We start from the raw sequence: 22,575 nt of genomic DNA on the forward strand, positions 1-22,575 counted from the left end.
GCAGTGCCAGGATGCAGGAAAGACAGAGGAAGGATGCTGTAACCCTGAATAAAAGACATGCTGATTTTAACTGCACATACAAGTTCACCTTTAAGTCTCTCCTGGGCTCACTCCCTCATTTTTTGGATGGAGGAAACATCATAAAACTTGACATTTTAACTAAAAATTATAATCCCTCTAATAACAGTTGGCACCATACCACGACCAGTTAAGGAGGATAAAGTTCTGGACAACAGCAAATAATCTATAGCTCAATCCATCTTCCCAGAGCTGCCTGAGGAGCAGCTGCTACACGCTCTTATGCAAAATGAAATGAATACGTACATGAACTTGGTCCTAAATAACATGGCACAGACCAACCTAGGAAGCAAGAAATAGACTTTGAACTCCTGAGAGAACACAGCATGGGTGTCCAAAGTAGAAACAAAACTGAGCTAGCCATAAAAAGGAACCTCAAAGGGTGCCCAGGGAACGGATGGAAGTGTGAATGTAGATTTAACCAACCAGGCTAAGGGAGCAGAAGATAAGCACATTATACAACCAATCAACCCCTTCTAAAGGTCGGCCTCAATCTATACTCCGCGGTCAATCACCTGGTAAGGGAGAGATAATGGCAAGTGCTGAGATAACCTTGAGACCAGCTCTGAGACTATTGGAGACCTCTGACCTCTTCCTGAAGTGGAACACCCCTTCACCACCCAATGGATTTGGACTCTTCCTGTTAGACAAATATTCAGTAAAGAAAATGGGTAAACAGCATGGGGGAGGGGCAGATGAACACAAAGTCCCACCCCTTAGCTGAGGATCAATTGGCATCTGGTACCTGCTGGGAGAAGGGGAGTCAGTGTTCTTTAATAGTGTGATCCCTGGCTTATTGACCATACTGCAGGGTGGGCCCCACTCCCAAGAGCAGTTGGGCCTGGGAAAGAGAAAGAGAGATGTTGGGTGAGAAGGGGGCGGGGGTGGGGGTAGAGCTGGGAGAGGTAGGGGAAGGAGAGGGGATATGATCAAAGTAATCATATGAAAATCTCAAATAATTAAAACATTAGTTTTAAAAGGGAGATGGCTTTACCATATAAATTGTATACTTCTCTTTCTTTTGAGTCACAGATGCTGCAGGCCTATTTAGAATTCGAAGGCACTGCAAGTGCATTGGGCTAGTCTACATTTTCCCTTAAAATAATCCTCTGTCCTTTCTTACATTTAAAATATTTTGCTAGTCTATACCATCAGTATGCTTGTATAACAAAATGGTTTTCCCATCCCTTTTTCCTTATTTTTTTTTTCAGTGAAGGACTGGGTGTGGTGGTACCAACCTTTAATCGGGCAGATCTCTGTGAGTTTGAGGGACAGCCAGAGCTACGTATGGAGATCCTTTCTCATAAAAACAAACTCAGTCCTTCAGTAAAGACTAATGGGGGGGGGGGGAAGATGGGCAAAAGGAACCATGCCAGGAAGCATCAACTGAAATGCATCACTTGGAGATGAGGCTGGCCTCAAATGAGAGGAGAGGGTCGTGTGGGAAAAGCTCATTTGTCTTTAGAGGATGAGTTTAAGTAAAGACCTTTAAAAACTCTGGGCCAGGTGGTGGTGGACACCATTAACCCCAGCACTCAGCAGGCAAAGGCAGGCAGATCTCTGTGACTTTGAGGCTACCCTGGTCTCCAGAGTGAGGTCCAGGACAGCCAGGGCTACACAGAGAAACCCTGTCTCAGAAAAACAAAACAAAAAAAACGGTTCTCACTCAAAGTACAGCATAATAAATGCATCAATATATTAAGACCATTTAGGTCAAATCCAGCATCCAAGACTTTGACTGTCTCCAAACACACCTCTCCTTTTCTTTAACGTGTGCTGGTTGGTTTAGGGAAGATGGAGAAAATGTCTCCATCGGATTGTCCTATAGTCAGTGTGTGGAGCATTTCCTTGATTAATGATTGACATGGGAGGGCCCAGCCCACTGTGGGTGGCACCGTTCCTAGGCAGGTGGGTCTGGGTTGTATATAAAAACTGGCTGAGCAAGCCATGGGAGCAAGCCAATAAGCAGCCATCCCCGCACCCCTAATCCTTTGTGGCCCCTGCTTCAGTTTCTGCCTTGAGTTTCTCTTCTGATATCCCATGACCCGAGTGTAAAACAAACCCTTCCTCTCCAAGATTACTTGTTTCTTTTCTTTTTCTTTTCTTTTCTTTTCTTTGCTTTTCTTTTTCCTTTCCTTTCCTTTCCTTTCCTTTCCTTTCCTTTCCTTTCCTTTCCTTTCCTTTCCTTTCCTTTCCTTTCCTTCCCTTCCCTTCCCTTCCCTTCCCTTCCCTTCCCTTCCCTTCCCTTCCCTTCCCTTCCCTTCCCTTCCCTTCCCTTCTCCTTTCCTTTCCTCTCTTTTCTTTTCTTTTCTTTTCTTTTCTTTTCTTTTCTTTTCTTTTCTTTTCTTTTCTTTTCTTTTCTTTCTTTTCCCATTTCAACAAAGCCATAGAAAGCAAACTAGAACACAGGTGCACAAGAATCCCTCCAAAACCCAACAGGATGTTTACCCCTCCTCTAAAATGTTCTTCACATTCAGCTACTGGCTTCCTCAGAGTCATCTCCTTCCCAGAAGAAATGGTTGCAAGTCTGCTCTCCCCTCAGCCACAGTAACCCTTCCCTAACTCTGCTCTTCCTTTGAAGTTTCCAAGCTCCCTCCCACCTACTCCATCCCATCCTGATACACCCACACAGCCTCTGAGAAACAGGAGCAATACATCCTGGTTCTGTGTCCCTCACACCAAGGTTGGGGACCACACAGCAGGAGAGCATGGTGTCTGCGCCCACCATGCTCTCCAATGTGACCTCAGGGGCCATTCACTACTGAGGAATCAGCGGGATCAAGCCAGAATAAAAAGTGTGTCCGGATGCTCTGCCTGGCACCTTCAGAGTACATCATCATTGTCGCAGCAGAGCCCCAGGGAAATTCCATTATCACAGAGTTTTACAGTGTTTGCACAAGCTGATAGGTCATAGGTTTTTACAGCAGACAGGATAGCCTCATATAAAGCAAATAATTTATTGGTTACAATGGTGGAGTACTCTTGGAAGTGGGGTGAGAAGAAGGCAGGGATACCATGAAAACACATTCCCTGTGAAGATTTATTTGCCCTGGTGTGCAAATAAATCATTTATTAGATGAGGATTTAGAAATAGCCAAGGTGTGTTTGCAGACTCACCATGTGACTTAATCCTCCTATGCAGAAGACAGAAGGTCGGTGCTCCACATGCGGTAGGTTTTTGCCTGAGCCCCATGGAAGTGGAAGTGAAAGTGGGGTAGAGAAGAGGTAGACCAGAGGGACGGCCTGCAAACACCTGGATCCATGACAAGGAGATTGTCAAGGTTAGAGGGCCATGTCTAAGGGGCTCATGGTGGTGCTAAAAATGATCTCCTGTGACTTTCAGACAACTGTGGTGTCTTTCCCCAAAGAACACCAGGGTCCTTTGTCACTCACACAAAGACCCCTTGCCTCCCTTTTCCAGAAACAGCTTTGACCTGAACAACCATGTTCTGAGGCCATTAGTCTGCCCATGTCTCTAATCACTCCTTGAAAGAACATGTTATCTCTCACTGACTGAGAGAGAGAGAGAGGGGAGAGAGGAGGCAACCTGGAAGAGACTTAGCTCAGCCTCCTTGAATTCTCACCAACACTTTCCAGTATGACAAAGGGCTGCCTGTCCACTACCCACCTTCAGGATCCATGCTGTACCCCCCCCCCCCGCACTCCTTCCCTCTTGCCCATCATCCAGGAGAGCTTCGGACTGTCTAAATGCTTAGAGAGATGAAGGTTTCTTAGAACCTATCACCATCTCAGAGAGGGAGCCAGACAGGGTGACCCTGCCTTGCCTCCCGGCATGTCTCCTCCTGGATACCAGCAGGTCTCTCCTGTGAATCTTGCTCCAGATGCTTCAGGGGTCTGAGGGTCCTTGAAGAAGGGTTGGATGGACATTTAAGGATTCAGAAAACTGGAGGCAAGAAGACTCCTCCAGGAAACTTGGGGAGTAATCCTTCAAATGAACTAAGACGGAAGGAAAGACCATCCAGAGACTGCCCCACCTGGGTATCCATCACATATACAACCACCAAACCCAGACACTATTGCATATGCCAGAAAGACTTTGCTGACCGGACCCTGATATAGCTGTCTCTTGTGAGGCTATGCCAATGCCTGACACACACAGAAGTGGATGTTCATAGTCATCTATTAGATGGAACACAGGACCCCCAATGGAGGAGCTAGATAAAGTACCCAAGGAGCTGAAGGAGTCTGAAATCCTATAGGTGGAACAACAATATGAACTAACCAGTACCCACAGAGTTGTGTCTCTAGCTGCATATGTAGCAGAAGATGGCCTACTCGGCCATCAATGGGAAGAGAGGCACCTGGGTCTTGCAAACTTTATATGCCCCAGTACAGGGTAATGCCAGGGCCAAGAAGTGGGAGTGGGTGGGTAGGGGAGCAGGGCGGGGAGAGGGTATAGGGGACTTTCGGGATAGCATTTGAAATGTAAATGAAGAAAATATCTAATAAAAATGGGGGAAAAAAGGTCTCAAAACTAAAGACAAAATAGGATTAGAAAATAGGGCTTCAATGCAGACAATAGAGCTGTAGTAATTACATGGTTACAAGGTGCAGCCAAGAGCTGGGGCAACTGATTTCTTTCTTTCCAAACTATGTGTTCCAGTTAGGAGCCGACTGTTTGGGTTAATCTCCTGATTGCTTTGCTTATGCTTAGGATTCAGGATGAGCTACAGGACCCCTTGGTTCCTCAGTTTCCTCATCTGACAGTGTACTGGATGGTAACCCATGTCCTTAATTTTTTGAGATTACATAAATTAACATATGGGAAACAAGGGTGTCTATAGCCCATCCATTTAGCCAAGTGCTTGCAAGCTCTATCACAATGTATCTGATGCTTTGATACACTGTCATCTCCTGGCTAGTCCTCTATTCACTTAAGAAAGAATTGAATAGACAGGGACACAGTTCAACTTTCGGATTCTCATTCACTCAGGCCTGGAGATACCCTCCACAGACATTGATTAAATCTGCCTCATCCAGATGGGGAATACACAGCATGAACAGCCTCAGCTGGGCCCTTCCATTGTAGTGCCAAGGAAGTGTTTGATCCTCAAAAAAAATAGACAGGAGCCAATCTGATGCAGCTGACAACAGGGTCTTTATTCTATTCCAGCTAGCTCAGGCCCCCTCAACACACCACTATCACGCAGGATGTTTTTGGTTGGGGGGTGCCCCAAATACCTAGGCTTTATAGTAAGCAGCAAGCAGGGAGTACACATGCAAGCATCTAATTGGAAAGCTATTTCACATAATTGGCTGGTGCTAGAAGTCATATCATAAACTTAATTTTTTTCTTAATTTCTGCTTCCCTCTGCATTGGTGGTCACTACAAGACTAGAGCCTGTAACCTGGGGGAACATGTTTATTGGGGGGATAGCCTGGAGATGCTGGTCTTGTTGAGGGTGTGACCTGGAGACGCTGGTCTTGTTGGGGATTAGCCTAGAGACTGGAGCTAGGCTTGGGTTTTGTTGGTGGGGGGGCAACTTGTAAACTAATGCCAGGTACCAGCCTGTTAGTTTACCTGAGTTCAAACTTAGGTCAGGTTTTCTAAAATGGAGTCTGAACTAAAAAGATTTGGCCTCTCACCATCTCCCTCCTTTGTCGGCGAGCAAAGAGAGGGAAAGCCTGTGAATGCTGGAACAATTATCTTCTTGCTCACAATGACAAGAAAAAAAAAAAAAAACCCTTACAACAGTCAAGAAATCTGTGATTTGGCTGGAGAGATGGCTCAGTGGTTAGGAACACTTCAGGGGGCCTGAGTTTGGTTCCCAGCCCCCACATTAGGAAGCCTACAACTGTCTGTAACTTAGCTCCAGGGAACCCGAAGGTCTCTTCTGGACTCCAAGGACACTTGTGTTCATATTCACAAGCACACAACTCTCCCCACCCCCAACACACACACACACACACTTAAAAATAAAATAATTCTTTAAAAGGGAAGAAAGAAAGCACTGATTTGAATCCTCAAAATTCTAGCTCTAAGATTGAACGTCCACAAGCAGGTCATAGGAGGCACACAATGGAATGGAACAAGCACAGGCAGACATTTTCTAACAAAATTGTACATATCACAATTGTACATATCACAATGCTAACTTAAAGATGAAAAAGAAGCTTTTGAAAGAAATCATTCCAAGAAAATAATTCCCTTTTAAGTGAAGATATTCACTGAGACCGTGTGACTTTCAGCAGTTGTGAAGGGATGACAATATACAGTAGAGTATGAAGATGCAAAATGGAGGTGGAGGTAGAGAGATGACTCGGTGGTTAGGGGCACTGGCTGCCCTTACAGAGGACCAGGGCTGGTTTCCAGCACTCACATGACAGTTCACAACTGCCTGTGACTTTCCTCCTAAGGGATTCTGACACCCCCTTCTGGCCTCCATGGATACTGCACACATAACATCCATGAGGACACAATACCCATACACATGAAATACATTTTAAAAAATGCAAGCCTATTGAGAGATGAAAGAGACCCCTTTTGCTGGCATTTTGTTTAAGACATGGTCCTGTGTTGTTCTGGTTGTCCATGAATTCACCATGTAACCAAGGCTCTACACATACGGCCAGAAGTCAATCATTGTGGGAGGGGTAGAAGCATTCTTGGCTTTATTCTCTCAATCTGTTAGCTGTGTGAGTGACCTCCAATCTGACCACCAGACCTGAGCGCTTCTCCCTGGCTCTGTGGGAGGCAGCTTATGGTGAGAAGTATCTTAAAGTGGCTTTCAAGTTCCTATCAGCTTGTGGCTCAGCCCAGTGCAAAGTCCCTTGGGCTTTAATTACTTCCACCCTTAAATAAGAGCTGAAGATGGCTGCAGCTTTCTCCTAGACTCCTCCAGGAGAAACTCTAAAGCCAGAGCCTGGGGGCAGCATTGTGTGTCCACCTTGCCACTGAGAACATCTACGGAAATTGGACACTCTGGCCCCAGCATCCACACGCTTGACTGTTGGCCACAGTAACACAGGTGTGGATGGTCCCCAGAGCCAGGGTCCAGGAGTGCACTGAGGATCCCTGGGGCTTCAAGGAACCCACAGCTCTGTCCAGACGGTGAGTGAGGGTTTGTGGTTTCTGAGGGAGGTGTGGGCCTGAAGAAGGGTGAATTGAAGTCATGAGGATATAGTGAGAAATGGTTCCTTTTTTGGGGGGAAAGTAGGTAAATGAATTTTAAAAAAAGAGTAAATTAGAAGAATGAAAATAGACTGAATGTGGGAGTGGTCTACTTTCTTGTATGACTTCACTGCCCTACATTGGACTCAGAGAACCCAGCTCCAAGATCCCCCTTGGGACCATGAACTCACAGAAAGGCGAGAGAAAATGGGAACTTGGCAGCTTTCCATGTCCACGGGGAAATTGTTGGTCTTCTGAATAAAGAGGGGACATGAAAGGCCCTGGGGAGGGCTAGGGTTGGTGGGTTTTGTCTTAAGGATTTTGTGGAAGACACAGCTAGAAACCCATGAATAACATTAAGTCTTGGAACAGGGAATTTTTTTCCTGAGAACTTTCACCTGTTGCCCTCCTATGGTGAACCTGGACTTGACCTTCCACTCTGATGATGAAGGGCTCCCCCTCCGTCCCTCCAGCTGGTTGTCTCCTCCCTCTGCTCCTCCTGCTGTTTACCGGAGTCTCTGGAGGTCAGTGTTCTGCCTTCTGTGCTGTGTTGTGTCTTGTGTTCAATGACTTCTCTTGTGTAAATGAACTCCCGTGGCCATCTACTGGCCAAGAAAATATCCTCCCTGATCCTTTGGGTAATTTTTATAAAACCTGGAACTGCGATATCTTCCTAACTCTTTGCTGAGTGTGGGTGAGTTTGGCCTATAAATGCTACAGTGCCTGTGTGTTGAGATATCCTTTGTATGTTCACTGTGCGTGTGAGTTTTCTCCCTGCTGTGGCCAGCTACCTGTCAAGAAGTTTAAAGGTGGAGAGTTAGCTCATGGTTTGAGGGTGTATGGCCGGGAAGGTGTGCATTAGGGGGTTTGTGTGCACAGGAGCACAAAGAGTTTGGACTAAGAGTTCTTAGGTTGTGACTTTAAATAAATCATTCATTCCCTCTGGGACATTATCTCTTCCTTCATAAAACAAAAGCATCTTTAGGTTAGAATTCTCAGACTCTGGAGAGAACTCAGAAAGGAGACCATGTGAATGGCATAGTGGGTAAATATAAGAATCCAGATGAAACCCAGGGCACTGTACATGCTAGACAACTGGTCTACCATCAAACACACCCCAGCCCTAGTATCAAAAATGTTAATGTCCATGAATGCCAATTCAAAACTCTGTAAATTTTTGTGTAAAACATTTTTGTGTATTTGTGTGCATATGTATGTGTGTATGTATGCATGTATTCATATGTGTACCTGTGTGCATGCATTGTGTAGTTTATTGAAGGATTGTTTCTAGTAATAGAGTGAAGTGCTATAAATGTTACTGATTGCCCAAACTGCTGCATAATGATTGCATTCATGTGAAACCATGATTCCCCACTGCACTGTGAAATGGTGGAACGGACTTTCTAAACTGAGCTGCTGACATGTATATATGCTGACACCTGGTGTTAGGCAGAGGAGAACAAGTGTCCCCTGAGTCACAGAGGCACCCCACAATTGGAAGCAATGCAGAACTGAAAAGAGCCTGTCTCCACTCTAGCAACGGTCACTGTGACACTCCTAGCTCAGAACACCACTCTCTAGAGGGTATCATGGCCAGGGCCACCAACCCTAAATTCACACAGAGTTCCCTAACCCTGCCCTTCCTCCCTCCATCCACCCCTCTCTCCTTCCCTCCCTCCATCTCTGCTGCTGCTTTTGTGATCTTGGCTATGTTGGCATATTTGAAGAATGTCCATTTCCTAAACTGTACAATAAACAGGCTGCGTATTTGAGTAGATTCTAAATACTGAAGAAGCTAATATTTCTGAACAAGCATTAATGTTGTAAAAGTCCCAAAAATACACACATGTATATACATATACACAGAGACCGAGACATTTATACACTGAACTATTAAATTTTTATCTGTTAAAATTTAATACTTTTTCTAAAGTAATACAAAGGAGATAAATGTTTAATTCCCTAACTGTGAAAGTGCAGTGTTGTTTGTTTTAAGTCTCATATCTCTAACTTGCTTCCGCAATCTGTCTCTGTTCCCCAGAAGTGTCTTGGTTTTCTGTGAAGGGACCAGCTGAGCCCATCACTGTCCTGCTGGGGACTGAAGCCACCCTGCCCTGCCAGCTGTCTCCTGAACAGAGTGCAGCTCGCATGCACATCCGATGGTACCGTGCCCAGCCCACCCCTGCTGTGCTGGTGTTCCACAACGGACAGGAGCAGGGAGAGGTGCAGATGCCGGAATACAGGGGCAGGACCCAGATGGTGAGACAAGCCATTGACATGGGAAGTGTGGCTCTGCAGATACAGCAGGTCCAGGCCTCTGATGATGGCCTGTACCACTGTCAGTTTACAGATGGCTTCACCTCCCAAGAGGTCTCCATGGAGCTTCGAGTCATAGGTGTGTGAGCTTGGCACAAGGTCACAATGTAACTGCCACCATCAGAGTTTAACATCACAGACTTTACATTTCTGAACCTAAGAGGTGTGTATGTGTGCATGTGTGTGTGTCTCTGTGTGTGTGTGTGTACATGTGTGTGGTGTGCATGTATGTGTACATGGATGTGTATATATGTAGATGTGTGTATGTGTATGTATGAATGTGTGTGGTGTGTGTGTGCATGTGTGTGTGTGTCTGTGTGTAAATGTGTGGTATGTGGTGTGTGCATGTGTGCATGCATGTGTGTAGTGTGTGTGTGCATGTGTGTGTCTGCATGTACATGTATGTGGTATGTGATATGTGCGTGTGTGCGTGTACATGCATGTGTGTGCATGCATGTGTGTGTATGTGTGTATGCATGTGTGTAGTGTGTATGCATGTGTGTCTGCATGTACATGTGTGTGTATATGCATGTGTGTGCGTGCATGTGTATGTGTGTGTCTGTATACATGTGTGCATGCATGTGTGTGAGTGTGTGTGGTGTTTAGTATGTGTGTATCTCTGTGTGTGGGCATATATGTGTATGTGACTGTGTGTGTGCGCATGTGTGTATATACACAGATATGTGTATATCTGTGTATGTGTGGAAGGCAGAGGTCAACCCCAAGTCACTGTCCACCATGTCTTTTGAGATGGGATTCTCACTAACTGAGCTAAGCCGAGTGGTCAGTGAGCCCAGGGATCCACCTGTCTCTGATTCCCAAGCTTGTGCCGCCACACCCAGGCTTTAATGTGGCTTCAGGAAGCTGAACTCTGGTTGTCAAGTTTGCACAATAGGCACTCTGCTCACTGATGAGGGTTGCTTGTCCAACCCTCTGAGCCCATTTCAGTATCTTAAAAGACCCCAGAAAGTGTAGCAATGCTGACACCCTCTGGCACTAACTTTCAGTAAACCAAGACAGAAAATAAAAATTGGGCCAATTTTCAAGTTTACCTCTGCCAGTCCACACACATGCAAAGACAGTAAGCTGAGGTCAAGCAGTGTCACAGGGTAGCCTCAGCTGACCTCTTAGCTATAGTGAAGGTCGACCTCCCTCGGGCTGCAGGCCTCAAGATTGTGTCTTCTCTCCTCAGGTTTAGGCTCTGCCCCTCTTGTTCACATGACAGGACCTGAGAATGATGGGATCCGAGTGTTGTGCTCCTCAAGTGGCTGGTTCCCAAAACCCAAAGTGCAATGGAGAGACACCTCCGGGAACATGCTACTGTCCTCCTCTGAGTTGCAGACCCAAGACAGAGAAGGGCTCTTCCAGGTGGAAGTGTCTCTTTTGGTCACAGATAGAGCTATTGGCAATGTGATCTGCTCCATCCAAAATCCCATGTATGACCAGGAGAAATCGAAGGCCATCCTCCTCCCAGGTCGGTGAGGACCAAACTCTGACAGGGTGGGGGAGGGAGGGGAGAAAGAAGGGCTGGAAGGAGTTGCCTCCGGGCTGGTTTCTGACTGTCCACCTGTACCTTGTCAGAGCCCTTCTTCCCCAAGACGTGTCCATGGAAAGTAGCCCTGGTTTGTTCTGTCCTCATACTATTGGTCCTGCTCGGTGGGATCAGCCTTGGAATCTGGAAAGAACATCAAGTCAAAAGGAGAGAAATTAAAAAATGGTCAAAGGAACATGAAGAAATGCTTCTGTTGAAGAAGGGGACAAAATCTGTACTGAAGATCAGAGGTATATGTGGGGACAGCAGCATCAGTCAAGGGTCTGTGGAAAGACTGGGGATTGGGGGAGCTAGGGAAGCCCGGGATGCAGGGGTTCCACAGCGCACTAGTTTTGCAGGGGACCAGAGGACAAAGGAGAGGAACATCAGATCTCTGAAATGTGGCCTCAAACCACAGCCAGTGCCTTCACACCTTGATCATCACAGTCCCATGCTTTGCCCACGCCCACTCTCCACCCCTCCCCTCTGCCCCCACACCCCATCTTTCCCTGCACCCACACTCCTCCTCCAGAGGGTGCTGCCAGTTCTCTGGCATCGGGTTCTCCTTCTACGAATCAGTCAAGAACAGGTTTGAGAAGCCCTAAGACACCTTAAACTCCCAAGGTGCTGGGACATTGCTCTGTGACTCCATAGCACCTTATCCGGTTGGTGTCCCTGTGAGCATGCTCATCTCCTTTATCATGGGGCCTCTACGGGAACGCCAAGTCTAATTCGTTAGTTAGTGTCCAGACTCGGGACAGGCTGAGACTCGATTTGATGGCTTTTACACCTCCCTTTTCTTTCAGATGACCTCCAGGCCGACCTAGGTGAGTCTAGCTTTTCCTCCCCTTCGTTAGCATTTGTTTCTCCTCCCCAACCCCGCCCCAGCTTCCATCATTCATCCACATTGGGCCTTCTGTTTGTTTCTGTTTTGTTTTCAGATCGGAGGAAGGCGCTGTACAAAGAAGGTAAGAGACCATGGGTCCTGCACCTCAGATTCCCTGATGTAAAAACTCCCCCTCGGTACTCTCTCAGGGTGGGAATGAGGAGAGACTGGAAGGGTTACTGATGGCCAGTGCAGAAAACTGAGAGGAAATGGGGACAGATGGATGCGTGGGGCCACAAGTCAGAACTCAACTGTCTTGGGTCTGTTCTGTTGCAGACTGGAAGAAGGCCTTGCTGTACCCTGGTAAGTGACTCCTGGGCACTGGTTCTTACCAGTAACTCCCAAACACATATGAGCTTGTATATGCACACTTTATTGGCTGTCAACTTGCAAAGTGAAAAAAAAAGCATCAACAAGAAGAAGAAACTTTTAAGATAGGGTTTCACACAACATGCTCTGTACCTAAGGCTGGGTCTGAGCTCCTGGGCCTCCACCTCCCAAATGCTAGGATTTCAGGTGTGCAGCACCGCACCTGTCAAGTTGTGATCATTTTTGCTGGGGATTCAAACAGTCAGTTACTTTCTATAGCTAAAGAAAAAGGAAAAGCAACTAGAGTTATTGTTCATATGATATGTGAGTGAATGTGTGTGTATGTATGTGTGTGATGTGTATGACTGTGTACGTGTGTGTGTGCATATGTGCGAATGAATGTGTGTGCATGTGTGTGAATATGTGTGTAATGTGTGTGTGTGTGTGACAGGGTGTGTGTGTGTGAGTATATACTTGATTTGTGTGCAAGTGTGTGTGATTTTGAGTGTGTGATGTGTGTATACGTGTTGTGTGTGATGTGAAGAACACAAATACACTAGGTTCTTCCTTGGCCCCATCTGTGCAATTTCCTTTCATCAGACATTGTGCCACATGTAGGTGACACAGCTGTCACCTCTGACCCTGTGGAAGTTGAAAGGAACACGAGCGAGAAACCAGGCCACTCCAGGCAGCCTGAGTGCTTGCAGGACACACTTACTCAGTGGGACCTCCGACGGGTTACTAAGCAGTGTCTAGTGGGACTTTTCAATGATTTGCTTAAGATGTTCCAGCAGGGGCTGGAGAGAGACCTTAGCGGTTAAGAGCAGTGGCCACTCTTGCAGAAAACCGGAGTTCAGTGCCCACAGTCCATATATGGTGGCTCCTAGCCTCCTGTAACTTCCATCTCAGGGAACCTGGCGCCCTCTTCTGGCCTCTGCTGGCACTGCACTACATAGTCCACATACTGCATGCAGACAAACACACACACATAAAATAAAATTTAAAAATAAATCTTTTTTTTAAAACTTCCTGTGATTCTGAAAAGGGGAGTTAAGCAATGAGGATGGACGCCTGAGCTCAGGCGCCTGGGGAGTCAGCCACTCTCTTCACTGCAGGGTGGAGAGAGAGGACAGGCTGTCTTTCCTAGCCACTCCTCCTGACTCCTGTCCTCTCCCCGCTACATTTAAGAAGTGAATTTCTTTGTGTGTGTGGAAGGAGGTTATTGAGAGACCCAGTGATCTACCTAACAGCGAAAAAAGTCCTTATCTGTCCCTCCTCCCACGGCTACAGACCTATCTAACTTCTGCATAAAACCTTGAAGCCCAGCTGCTGCTGCATCTGAACAAGAGGAACGGATCACCCACTCCAACCCTCACCCCACCTTCATCCCCACTCCCACCCTCACCCTCATTCTCACACTCATCCCTACTCCCACCCTCATCCCTATCCTCACCCTCATCCCTACTCCCACTCCCACCCTCACCCTCATCCCCACTCCCACTCCCACCCTCACCCTCATCCCCACTCCCACTCCCACCCTCACCCTCATCCCCACTCCCACTCCCACCCTCATTCCCACCCTAACTCCTGCCCCTCCCCCACACATCCTCACCCCCACCTTCATCCTCTCCCACCTCCACCTCCCATCCCCAACCCCACCCTTATCCTCCTCCACCCCCAACTGTAGCCCTGGGTCTCTAGGGAGCAGTTCCTGAGAGCACAGAGAGCACCCTGCATGCCGGGAGTTCCTGGACACTAGAAAGTCTGAGGGGCTTAGTGAGGAAGGAGAGAGGAGGGGAGAAGCACTGAGAGCGCACACCTCCTTTTCCTTCACTGTGTGAAAATGTTTGCTCTGCTCTCTTCCAGACTGGAGGAAGGAGCTGTTCCAGGAGGGTGAGTGGATTTGCTCATCTACCTCAGAGGTTGCTTCTGGTCTTTTGTTTCTTGTCTTGGATATGAGTGTCAAACCTTGCATATGCCGGGCAAGCCACTGAGCACACCAGCTCCCCAGTTTGCTCTCTGGTGTCTTGTGTGATCTTCCTGGCATACACTTGTTCAAGCTGAATGGGGAAAAGAGGAAGGGATTGTGCTGTGTGAGCCTGTGCTGGAACCCACGGCCAAGCTTGGCCACACTGTTCAGTTCCCATCTCAACACACTGGCCCAATGGGATCCACTGAGCTTGGGTAATAGAAATCACCAATGCTCCTTACAGATGAGACTCCTGACTAAGGAAAAGCTGCTCCGAGTGGCAAGAGCACTCAGCTTCATTTTGTGAGGTCAGCTTGTGATTGGTCCTTCCATAATTGAGGGACAAGGCTCTGATCTAGGACATGGGGTGAACAATGTTCTTACATAATTCCTTCAAGTCCTGGCTCACTCCGTGCTCTCCCAAGACCCAAGCTGGAATGAGATGCAGAGCTCAGCATGCACCATGAGAGCACTCAGCCCAACACACAGAGGAGTGTTGATGTGCCAGCTCTCCACACCCAGTCTCCTTAAGACTGCATTTGTCCAGGAGCCTCCCACACACAGCGCTAGCTTTGAACTCAGTTATTAATATACAAACATTACAGTGGTGGCTTTGTCTGCTCCTCCTCTGCCCCTCCTCCTCCCCCTCCTCCTTCCACCCCTCCTCCTCTTCTGCTCCTCCTCCTCTTCCCCTCCTTCTCCACTTCTCCTTCTCTTCTGCCCACCTCCTCCTCTGCCTCCCTTTTTTCTCCACCCATTCCTCCTCCCCCACCCCTTCCTCCTCTCCTCCTTTTCCTCCTCCAGCTCCTGTGAGGATAAATTATGAAATGCCTGACCAGGACAAGACAGACTCAAGGACAGAAGAGAACAGAGGTGAGGAGACTGTCAGCAGCTCACAAGTAGACCACAACCTCATCACACTCTCCCAGGAAGGCTTCATGTTGGGAAGATACTACTGGGAGGTGGATGTCAAGGACACAGAGGAGTGGACACTAGGAGTTTATGAGCTGTGCACTCAGGATGCATCACTTACAGACCCCTTGAGGAAATTCAGAGTCCTGGAAAAGAATGGAGATGGATACAGGGCTCTTGACTTCTGTTCCCAAAACATTAATTCGGAAGAACCTCTGCAACTGAAGACACGTCCGCTGAAGATCGCCATCTTCTTGGATCAGGAAGACAATGACCTCTCTTTCTACAACATGACCGATGAGACACACATCTTTTCCTTTGCCCAGGTCCCTTTCTTGGGATCACCCTATCCTTACTTCACACGTAATTCCATGGGGCTCTCTGCAACAGCACAGCCCTAAGTGATGTGCACAGGGAATTCAATGGGTGGGTGCTGCAGCGTGCTACCCGTAAGGCCCTCTTAGGCAGGCACAGGGGGCCTCTGACCAAGAGGCCTCTTAACCTGAGACTCCATGAGCCTCGGGGATCAGATCCTGGACAAGATTCTCGGACCATCTGTGTCGTGCATGGTGTTATAGTTATTAATAGCCTTCCTTCTTTTGACAAAAATGTGTTTAATCATTCCTAAGATAAATGAATCCATGGCTTTCTGAGTCTGATATCATGGTTGCACCCTGCTTACACACCAGTGCATCAGCATCACTGTCACTAATTATATAGGGTTACATAGGACCATTTCCATACAAGCGTACAATGTATTCTGAGCACATTACCCCCCCCCCACACACACACCAGTATTATTCTTTGCTTATGCCTAACATACTGTAAGCCAATAATGTGGCTGGTTGGGTTTTTGTCAAATTGACTCAAGCTAGAGTCATCTGAGAAGGAGTGTCAGTCGAGAAATTGCCTCTCTCAAACTAGCCTGTAGGCAACTCTGTGGGACATTCTCTTGAGTGATGATTGATGTGGAAAGACACAGCCCACTGTGGGTGGAGCCATCCCTGGGCAGGCGGTCCTAGGGTATAAATGAAAGCAAGCCCTGGGGAGCAAGTCAGTAAATAGTGTTCCTTCATGGTCTCTGCATCAGTTCCTGCCTCTAGGTTCCTATCCTGACTTCCTGTTCTGGATTCCTCAGTGACAGTGTGACCTGGGAGTCCTGAGATGACATAAATCCTCTCCAAGGTGTTCCTCACTCACTGTTCCGTGGCTGTGAAGAGCCACCATGACCAAGGCAGCTCTGAAAAGAGAAAGCATTTAACTGGGGGCTTGCTTACAATTTCAGAGGTTTAGTTCATAATTCTCATCGTAGTGGGGTGCATGGTAGTACATAGAGTGCTGGAGAAGGAGCTGAGAGCTATGTCTTGGTTGCAGGCAGAGAGAGAGAGTGGGGTGGGGTGGGGGGTAGGAAGCTGGGCTAGCACAGGCTTTGACACACTTCCTCCAAGAATACCACAACCCCTAATCGTTCTACTCCTTTTGAATATGTCCACTCCCAGGGGACTAAGTGCTCAAATACATGAGCCAAGGGGTCATTCTTATTCAAACCACCACAGTTAGGAACAGCAGTAACAGAGACTCAAACCAAGACAAGCAGTTTTCTTAACTGAATTACCATAAAATTACACAACAGAGGCAAACCTTGCTATTGTGAAATTGTAGCAATTATAATAACTAGATTTAACATAAGTAAAATTATTCTGTGAATTTGCTTCATAAGGTTTGTTGTTGTTGTTGTTGTTTTTAGAAGGGTTTCTCTGTGTAGCCCTGGCAGTCCTAGAATTCACTCTGTAGACCAGGCTGGCCTCAAACTCAGAGATCCACCCGCCTCTGCCTCCCAAGTGCTGGGATTAAAGGTGTGTGCCCTCACTGCCCTGCTTAGCTCCACAAGTTTTTAACACTCTCTATCTGTGTATGTTTCATTTCATAAAGAACTGGCCATAAATAACTTCTGTATGGGCATCATTCACCAGACTATGCCTTTGATCACAGTGTTAAGGCAGCATTCAATAGAATAAAAATAAATCAAACCTCATGATTCTCAAACAAAAGCAGCAATGTATTAAAATATCAAAAAATGATCTTTCAGATATGCTCTGTAACAACCTAAGTACATCTTAAATGAAGTGGTGATTTAAGTAGAACTTTGAATATGTCAGCAGAGGGAAGGGAGGCTTGTTTCCTTCCACTCCACTCAAAACTACGTATGCCGTTAATGAGGAAAAACCCAGAGGAAACAGGGCCTCCCTCTTAGTTGTACGTTCTTCCTACTGCAAAGGCCAGAACATCTTGAATGCTCATTGGACACTGGGTCCAAAAGCGTGGGGACTTTGATAAAATATCTTAACTTGACTACAAAGCAAAGTTTAATAAGATAAAATTTATAGTGCCTAACACTAAAGGAATGAGCTGGGAAATGTCGTTCAGATGGAGAAGAAGTGGATAAATCACAGCTGTGTGGAACTGTTAGGTAGGAGTCAGTACCAAGAGTGTAGAAGTCATGGAAGTGACTGAATGTTGAAAACGCTACAGCAGATGTGATTCAGCTTTTTAAAACATCCAAATTAACTTCAATAAATGAAAACCTTAATGAGATGGTAGTTAAACTGCTGAGAACAGGAGAAAACAAATTAGTGCTTCACCCATATTCTCAGCCAGTAACCGACATACAGGTGGGGTCACGCCGCAGACAATGAAGGGATCCCCAGCGCCTCCACCTGCCAGCCCCTCCACCTGCCAGCCCCTCCACCTGCCAGCCCCTCCACCTGCCAGCCCCTCCACCTGCCAGCCCCTCCACCTGCCAGCCCCTCCACCTGCCAGCCCCTCCACCTGCCAGCCCCTCCACCTGCCAGCCCCTCCACCTGCCAGCCCCTCCACCTGCCAGCCCAGGTGTCTCAGCTCACTCCCAGCTCCGCTCCACAGACCCACTCTGTTTCCTCATAAGCCCTCATAGACCTGCTAAAAACGGGGGCTCCCAGAAGCCCCTTTCAGGTTCAGTTGCTTGTCTCCTGGAACTCATAGATAAGGTGAACCATTAAGGTATTTGAAACTCAAACTGCCTGTTCCCATGAATGGAATCAAACCATGACACACTCTAATATAATCTCTTAGAACTCTGCAGCAAAAGTTGATTCACGCCATTGCCAAACATGCCGTGGATATGCCCAGGAAGCTGAGACATAGTTGATATACTGTCCTATTCTACTTATCATTTTAAAGTTTTGTATCTTTAAACAAACAAACAAAAAAAAAGATCTATTTGTTTTATGTGTATAGCTATTTTGCCTACATGTATGTCTGTGAGCCATGTATGTGCCATGCCTGTGGAGGCCAGAAGAGGGCATCAGATTCCCCAGAACTGGACTTGCAGATGGTTGTGAGCTGCCTTGTACGTACTAGGAATGAACCCTACTCCCCTGGAAGAGCAGCCAGTGCTCTTATCTGCTGAGCTCTCTCTCCAGCCCCAAATTTTAGTATTGTACTCTATAGTTCGGAAAATATGTATTTTCAAACGATGTAAGCTGCTATTAAAACACAATTAGAATAAAATTCAACTGGAAAAAACTCATTTGTTTTATAGACTTTGTGTTGCTTTGGTATGTTTTACTTAATGGTATACTGAAGTGGCTGCTGGCTACAGTAAGCATTCGGACAGCAAACTCCGATCAGCCATTTGTGAGCTGAGATTTCCTAAGAGAGGCTTGAGTAAGCCAGTGAAATTTGCTACAGAGGTTTTATAGCCCGTTTTGTGCAGAGTCCAGAGTGGCCCCTGCTTGCAGGGTCATTTCCCATCCTACTTTGCTATAACACCCAGGAGCATAGGGCCAGTTTGTGAGTCTTAAGACTCCTTCTAGCCCAGTGCTAAATGCTGTCCCAGATGTGGAGACTCCTCCATAGGATTTATGCTGAGAACCCAAATGTCTTAGTTAGGGTTTTACTGCTGTGAACAGACATCATGACCAAGGCAACTCTTATAAGGACAACATTTAATTTGGGCTGGCTTACAGGTTCAGATGTTCAGTCCATTATCATCAAGGCAGGATCATAGAAGAGACTGGGCAGGCATGGTTCAGGAGGAGCTAAGAGTTCTACATCTTCAACTGAAGGCCACTAGGGAGAAGACTGGCTTCCAGGGAGCTAAGATGAGGGTCTTAAAGCCCACACCCACAGTGACACACCTACTCCAACAGGGCCACACCTCCAAACAGTGCCACTCCCTGGGCCAAACCACCACACCAAAGCCATTGTAATCTCTGCTGACATAGATCAGAACATAGCCAGGGATTCCCTGAAACTGACTCCTTCCTGAGATGTTGGTTCAGCCAGGAAGAGACCACGAGGCAGGAGAGATGCAGAAGTGAAGAGTCCCCGATCCACTGGCTACTGTCCCATACTCTATTTCTTCCTTCATCCATAGTGGACTTTGGCTTTGGACACCACGTTACCCGCGTTTCTCCCCTTGCAGCTCCTGTTTCCCTGGGTGGTATTCATCCTGCACATCTGAAGTTGCTTTTCTCCACCCTCACAATTCGGGCTTCCAGAAGGATCTTGCTTCCCTTCTTTACCATGGCTCATAATGGCTTATATATTTAGTGGGGATGGAGAGATGTTTCAGTGGTTATGACCGCTGGCTGCTCTTCCAGTGGACCCAGGACTCAGTGCCCACATGGTGATCCACGACCATCTATAATCTTTCAAAGGAGCTCACACCCGACTCTGACTTCTGTGGGCACCAGGCACAAATATGGCACACAGATGTACAAAACACTTGTATGCATAAAACGATTTTTTAATTTAAAGTCATGTATTTTAATAAATAGCCAGGCACATAAGAAGTAGGATATTAACTCTAAAGATAATACAAATGACCTTGTGGGATTGAAAATGGACCCTTCTCAGGATGGCTGGATAGTGTTTGCAGCTAACTCTGACCCCACCCCCAGGTTAGATCCTTAGGGCTCACTCACATGATAGAAGGTGGGAACAGACTCCTGAAGCTTATCCTCCATGGGTACAGGAGCACACACACACACACACACACACACACACACACACACTGTCTTAGTCAGGGTTTGTGTTCCTGCACAAGACATCATGACCAAGAAGCAAGTTGGGGAGGAAAGGGTTTATTCGGCTTACACTTTCATATTGCTCTTCATCATCAAAGGAAGTCAGGACAGGAACTCACACAGGGCAGGAACCTAGAGGCAGGAGCTGATGCAGAGGCCATGGAGGGATGTTACTTACTGGCTTGCTTCCCCTGCTGTGATGGTTTGTATATTCTTGGACCAGGGAGTGGCACCATCTGGAGGTGTGGCCTTGTTGGAATAGGTGTGAGTTGGTTGGAATAGGTGTGTCACTGTGGGTGTGGGCTTAAGACTCTCACCTCAGTTGCCTGGAAGTCAGTCTTCCACTAGCAGCCTTTGGATGAAGATATAGAACTCTCAGCTCTGCCTGCGCCATGCCTAAATGGATATTGCCATGCTTCCACCTTGATGATAATGGACTGAACCACTGACCCTGTAAGCCAGCCCCAATTAAATGTTGTTTTTATAAACTTGCCTTGGTCATGGTGTCTGTTCACAGCAGTAAAACCCTAACTAAGACACCTGCCTTGCTTAGTTTGCTTTCTTATAGAGCCCAAGACTACCTGCCCAGGGATGGCACCACCCACAAGGGGCCTTCCCACCCTTGATCACTAATTGAGAAAATGCCTTACAGCTGGATCTCATGGAGTCATTTCCTCAAGGGGGGGCTTCTTTCTCTGTGATAACTCCAGCTTGTTGTCAAGTTGATACACAAAACCAGCCTATACACACACATACACTCATAAGAACACACAGCCACACATGTGGACACACACACATGCACACACATGCTCACATACCCACCCACACTCGCACACAATCCCTCTTTTTGCTCCCTCACAGAAACCCCTCACCTTCCTTCTCTTCTCCCACCATCCCCACTGCTGACCTGTCTCACCTCTCCACTTCACAGTGAAGTTCTCCAGGACCCCAGAGCTGTATCTGCAGTATGTATTTACCACAGCCCAATTGTGCTCCAGGAGTTCCTTCCAGTTGTTCCTGTACTTGGCTTCCAGCCACCCCAGCTCGGTCACCTGGAGGTACTCACCCATATTGCTATCAAAGCACATGAACTCCTTCAGGTTGCACAAGTGTCTGAAAAGACACCACACTCGCTGAGTCCTGTTATAGAAACGACACTCAGATTTAAGTTGTTCTAAAACCATGCTGTAAGAACGGGACTTTTCTTCTCTGGTCTGAGTCCCAGAGTTCCTCTTCAGCTGCCCAAACTAAACCAGACACACACTTGACCCAGCCCCCTCTGATGTCACAACAACCCATGAAGCAGAGGGACACTCACCCCGGCCCAGGTCGGACATTGACAGTGGTGAAAATAGTGAAGAGATGGAGGAACTCTGGGAAATAGCCCCTATTCCCAGGAGAGGCAGGCAGTCCTCCCTTCAGTATCCGCCCCACCCATTTCTTTAACCTCATCGTGGCAGAAATGTCATGGGAGGGGGACACCTCTCAGCTGAGGTAACACCTCTTGCCAACACTGAGTTCATGAACAACAGACCACAGGGTCTGAGGGCAACAGTGAGAGATGAGGCTGAGGGCAACAGTGAGAGATGAGGCTTCAGGGATTGTTGGGGACCAAGCAAGAGAATCAGCAGACGAGCTTTAGAACCCATGGAATGCGGCCCTCCGGTTAGCACAGCCATGATGGGTGTGCCTCGGAGGGAAGGAGCCTGGAGGACTAGAGTCCTGAGAACTTGATGTTGTTGTGGAGCACCGCTGTGCTTCCTGCCTTCGAGGTCACCACATTCCTCCTGATCTACATGTTGCATGAGAAGGAGTTTCCAGCCTCTCATTGGGCCGTGTTATTAGTACTTATAATAATCATTATTAATGGGGTCGCAGCAGTTCTTGTGGTGGCGGCTAGGCAGTGCGGCTCCTCAGTGAAAGATCCGGTGACGCACGCGTCTCCCACCCCCGCCACGATGCCCAAGAGGAAGGTTAGCGGGTGCGGATGGAGCGATGAAGGCGGAGCCCAAGCGCCGCTCTGCGAGGCTGTTGGCCAAGCCCGCCCCTGCCAAACCGGAAAAAAGCCGCGGGAAAGGATAAAGCATCAGACAAAAAAAGTGCAGATAAAAGGGAAGAGGGGAGCAAAGGGCAAACAACAGGCTGAAGCGACTGACCAGCAAACCACAGATCTGCCCTTAGAAGATGGAGAGACGGAAAACCAGAGTCCAGCCTCGGAAGAAGAGAAAGGAGCCAAGTTTGACTAAGCATCCATCACGCCTGTCAGTGGTCCCGCCTCCCTTCTTGTACAGTCCAGAGGAATATTTTTATCAACTATTTTGTAAATGCGAGTTTTTTAGTAGCTCTAGAAACATTTTTAAAAGGTGAGGGAAT

The 22,575-nt window shown here is 47.3% G+C and overlaps 1 protein-coding gene and 1 pseudogene across 2 annotated transcripts; both read left to right on the forward strand.

Annotated features, from left to right (window-relative positions):
- Nucleotides 1-6,880: 6,880 nt before the first annotated feature.
- On the forward strand, nt 6,881-15,920 carry Btnl1 (butyrophilin-like 1). 2 transcript variants are annotated; one of them, XM_006523364.1, is made up of 11 exons: nt 6,881-7,150; nt 7,583-7,734; nt 9,252-9,469; nt 9,554-9,605; nt 10,719-11,000; nt 11,108-11,308; nt 11,864-11,884; nt 11,999-12,025; nt 12,220-12,246; nt 14,119-14,145; nt 15,026-15,920. In XM_006523364.1, the coding sequence occupies exons 2-11, from the start codon at nt 7,653-7,655 to the stop codon at nt 15,532-15,534; spliced, it is 1,446 nt and encodes a 481-aa protein (XP_006523427.1). In that variant the 5' UTR covers nt 6,881-7,150; nt 7,583-7,652; the 3' UTR covers nt 15,535-15,920. The 2 variants fall into 2 exon arrangements, with proteins under 2 accessions (XP_006523427.1, NP_001104564.1); NM_001111094.1 differs by having other exon boundaries at nt 6,890-7,150; nt 9,252-9,605; nt 15,026-15,786.
- Nucleotides 15,921-22,160: 6,240 nt separating this feature from the next.
- On the forward strand, nt 22,161-22,575 carry Gm15321 (annotated as a pseudogene).

Source organism: Mus musculus, chromosome 17 (assembly GCF_000001635.26).
Source record: "Mus musculus strain C57BL/6J chromosome 17, GRCm38.p6 C57BL/6J".
In the NCBI taxonomy this organism is placed as follows: Eukaryota; Metazoa; Chordata; class Mammalia; order Rodentia; family Muridae; genus Mus; species Mus musculus.

Excerpts from the sequence above, each read along its gene's own strand:
- Btnl1 (NM_001111094.1), top strand. The coding sequence starts at position 7,653 with ATGATGAAGGGCTCCCCCTCCGTCCCTCCAGCTGGTTGTCTCCTCCCT. Across the intron at positions 7,735-9,251 it reads GTTTACCGGAGTCTCTGGAG|AAGTGTCTTGGTTTTCTGTG; the intron begins GTCAGTGTTCTG and ends TCTGTTCCCCAG. Across the intron at positions 14,146-15,025 it reads GAAGGAGCTGTTCCAGGAGG|CTCCTGTGAGGATAAATTAT; the intron begins GTGAGTGGATTT and ends TTCCTCCTCCAG.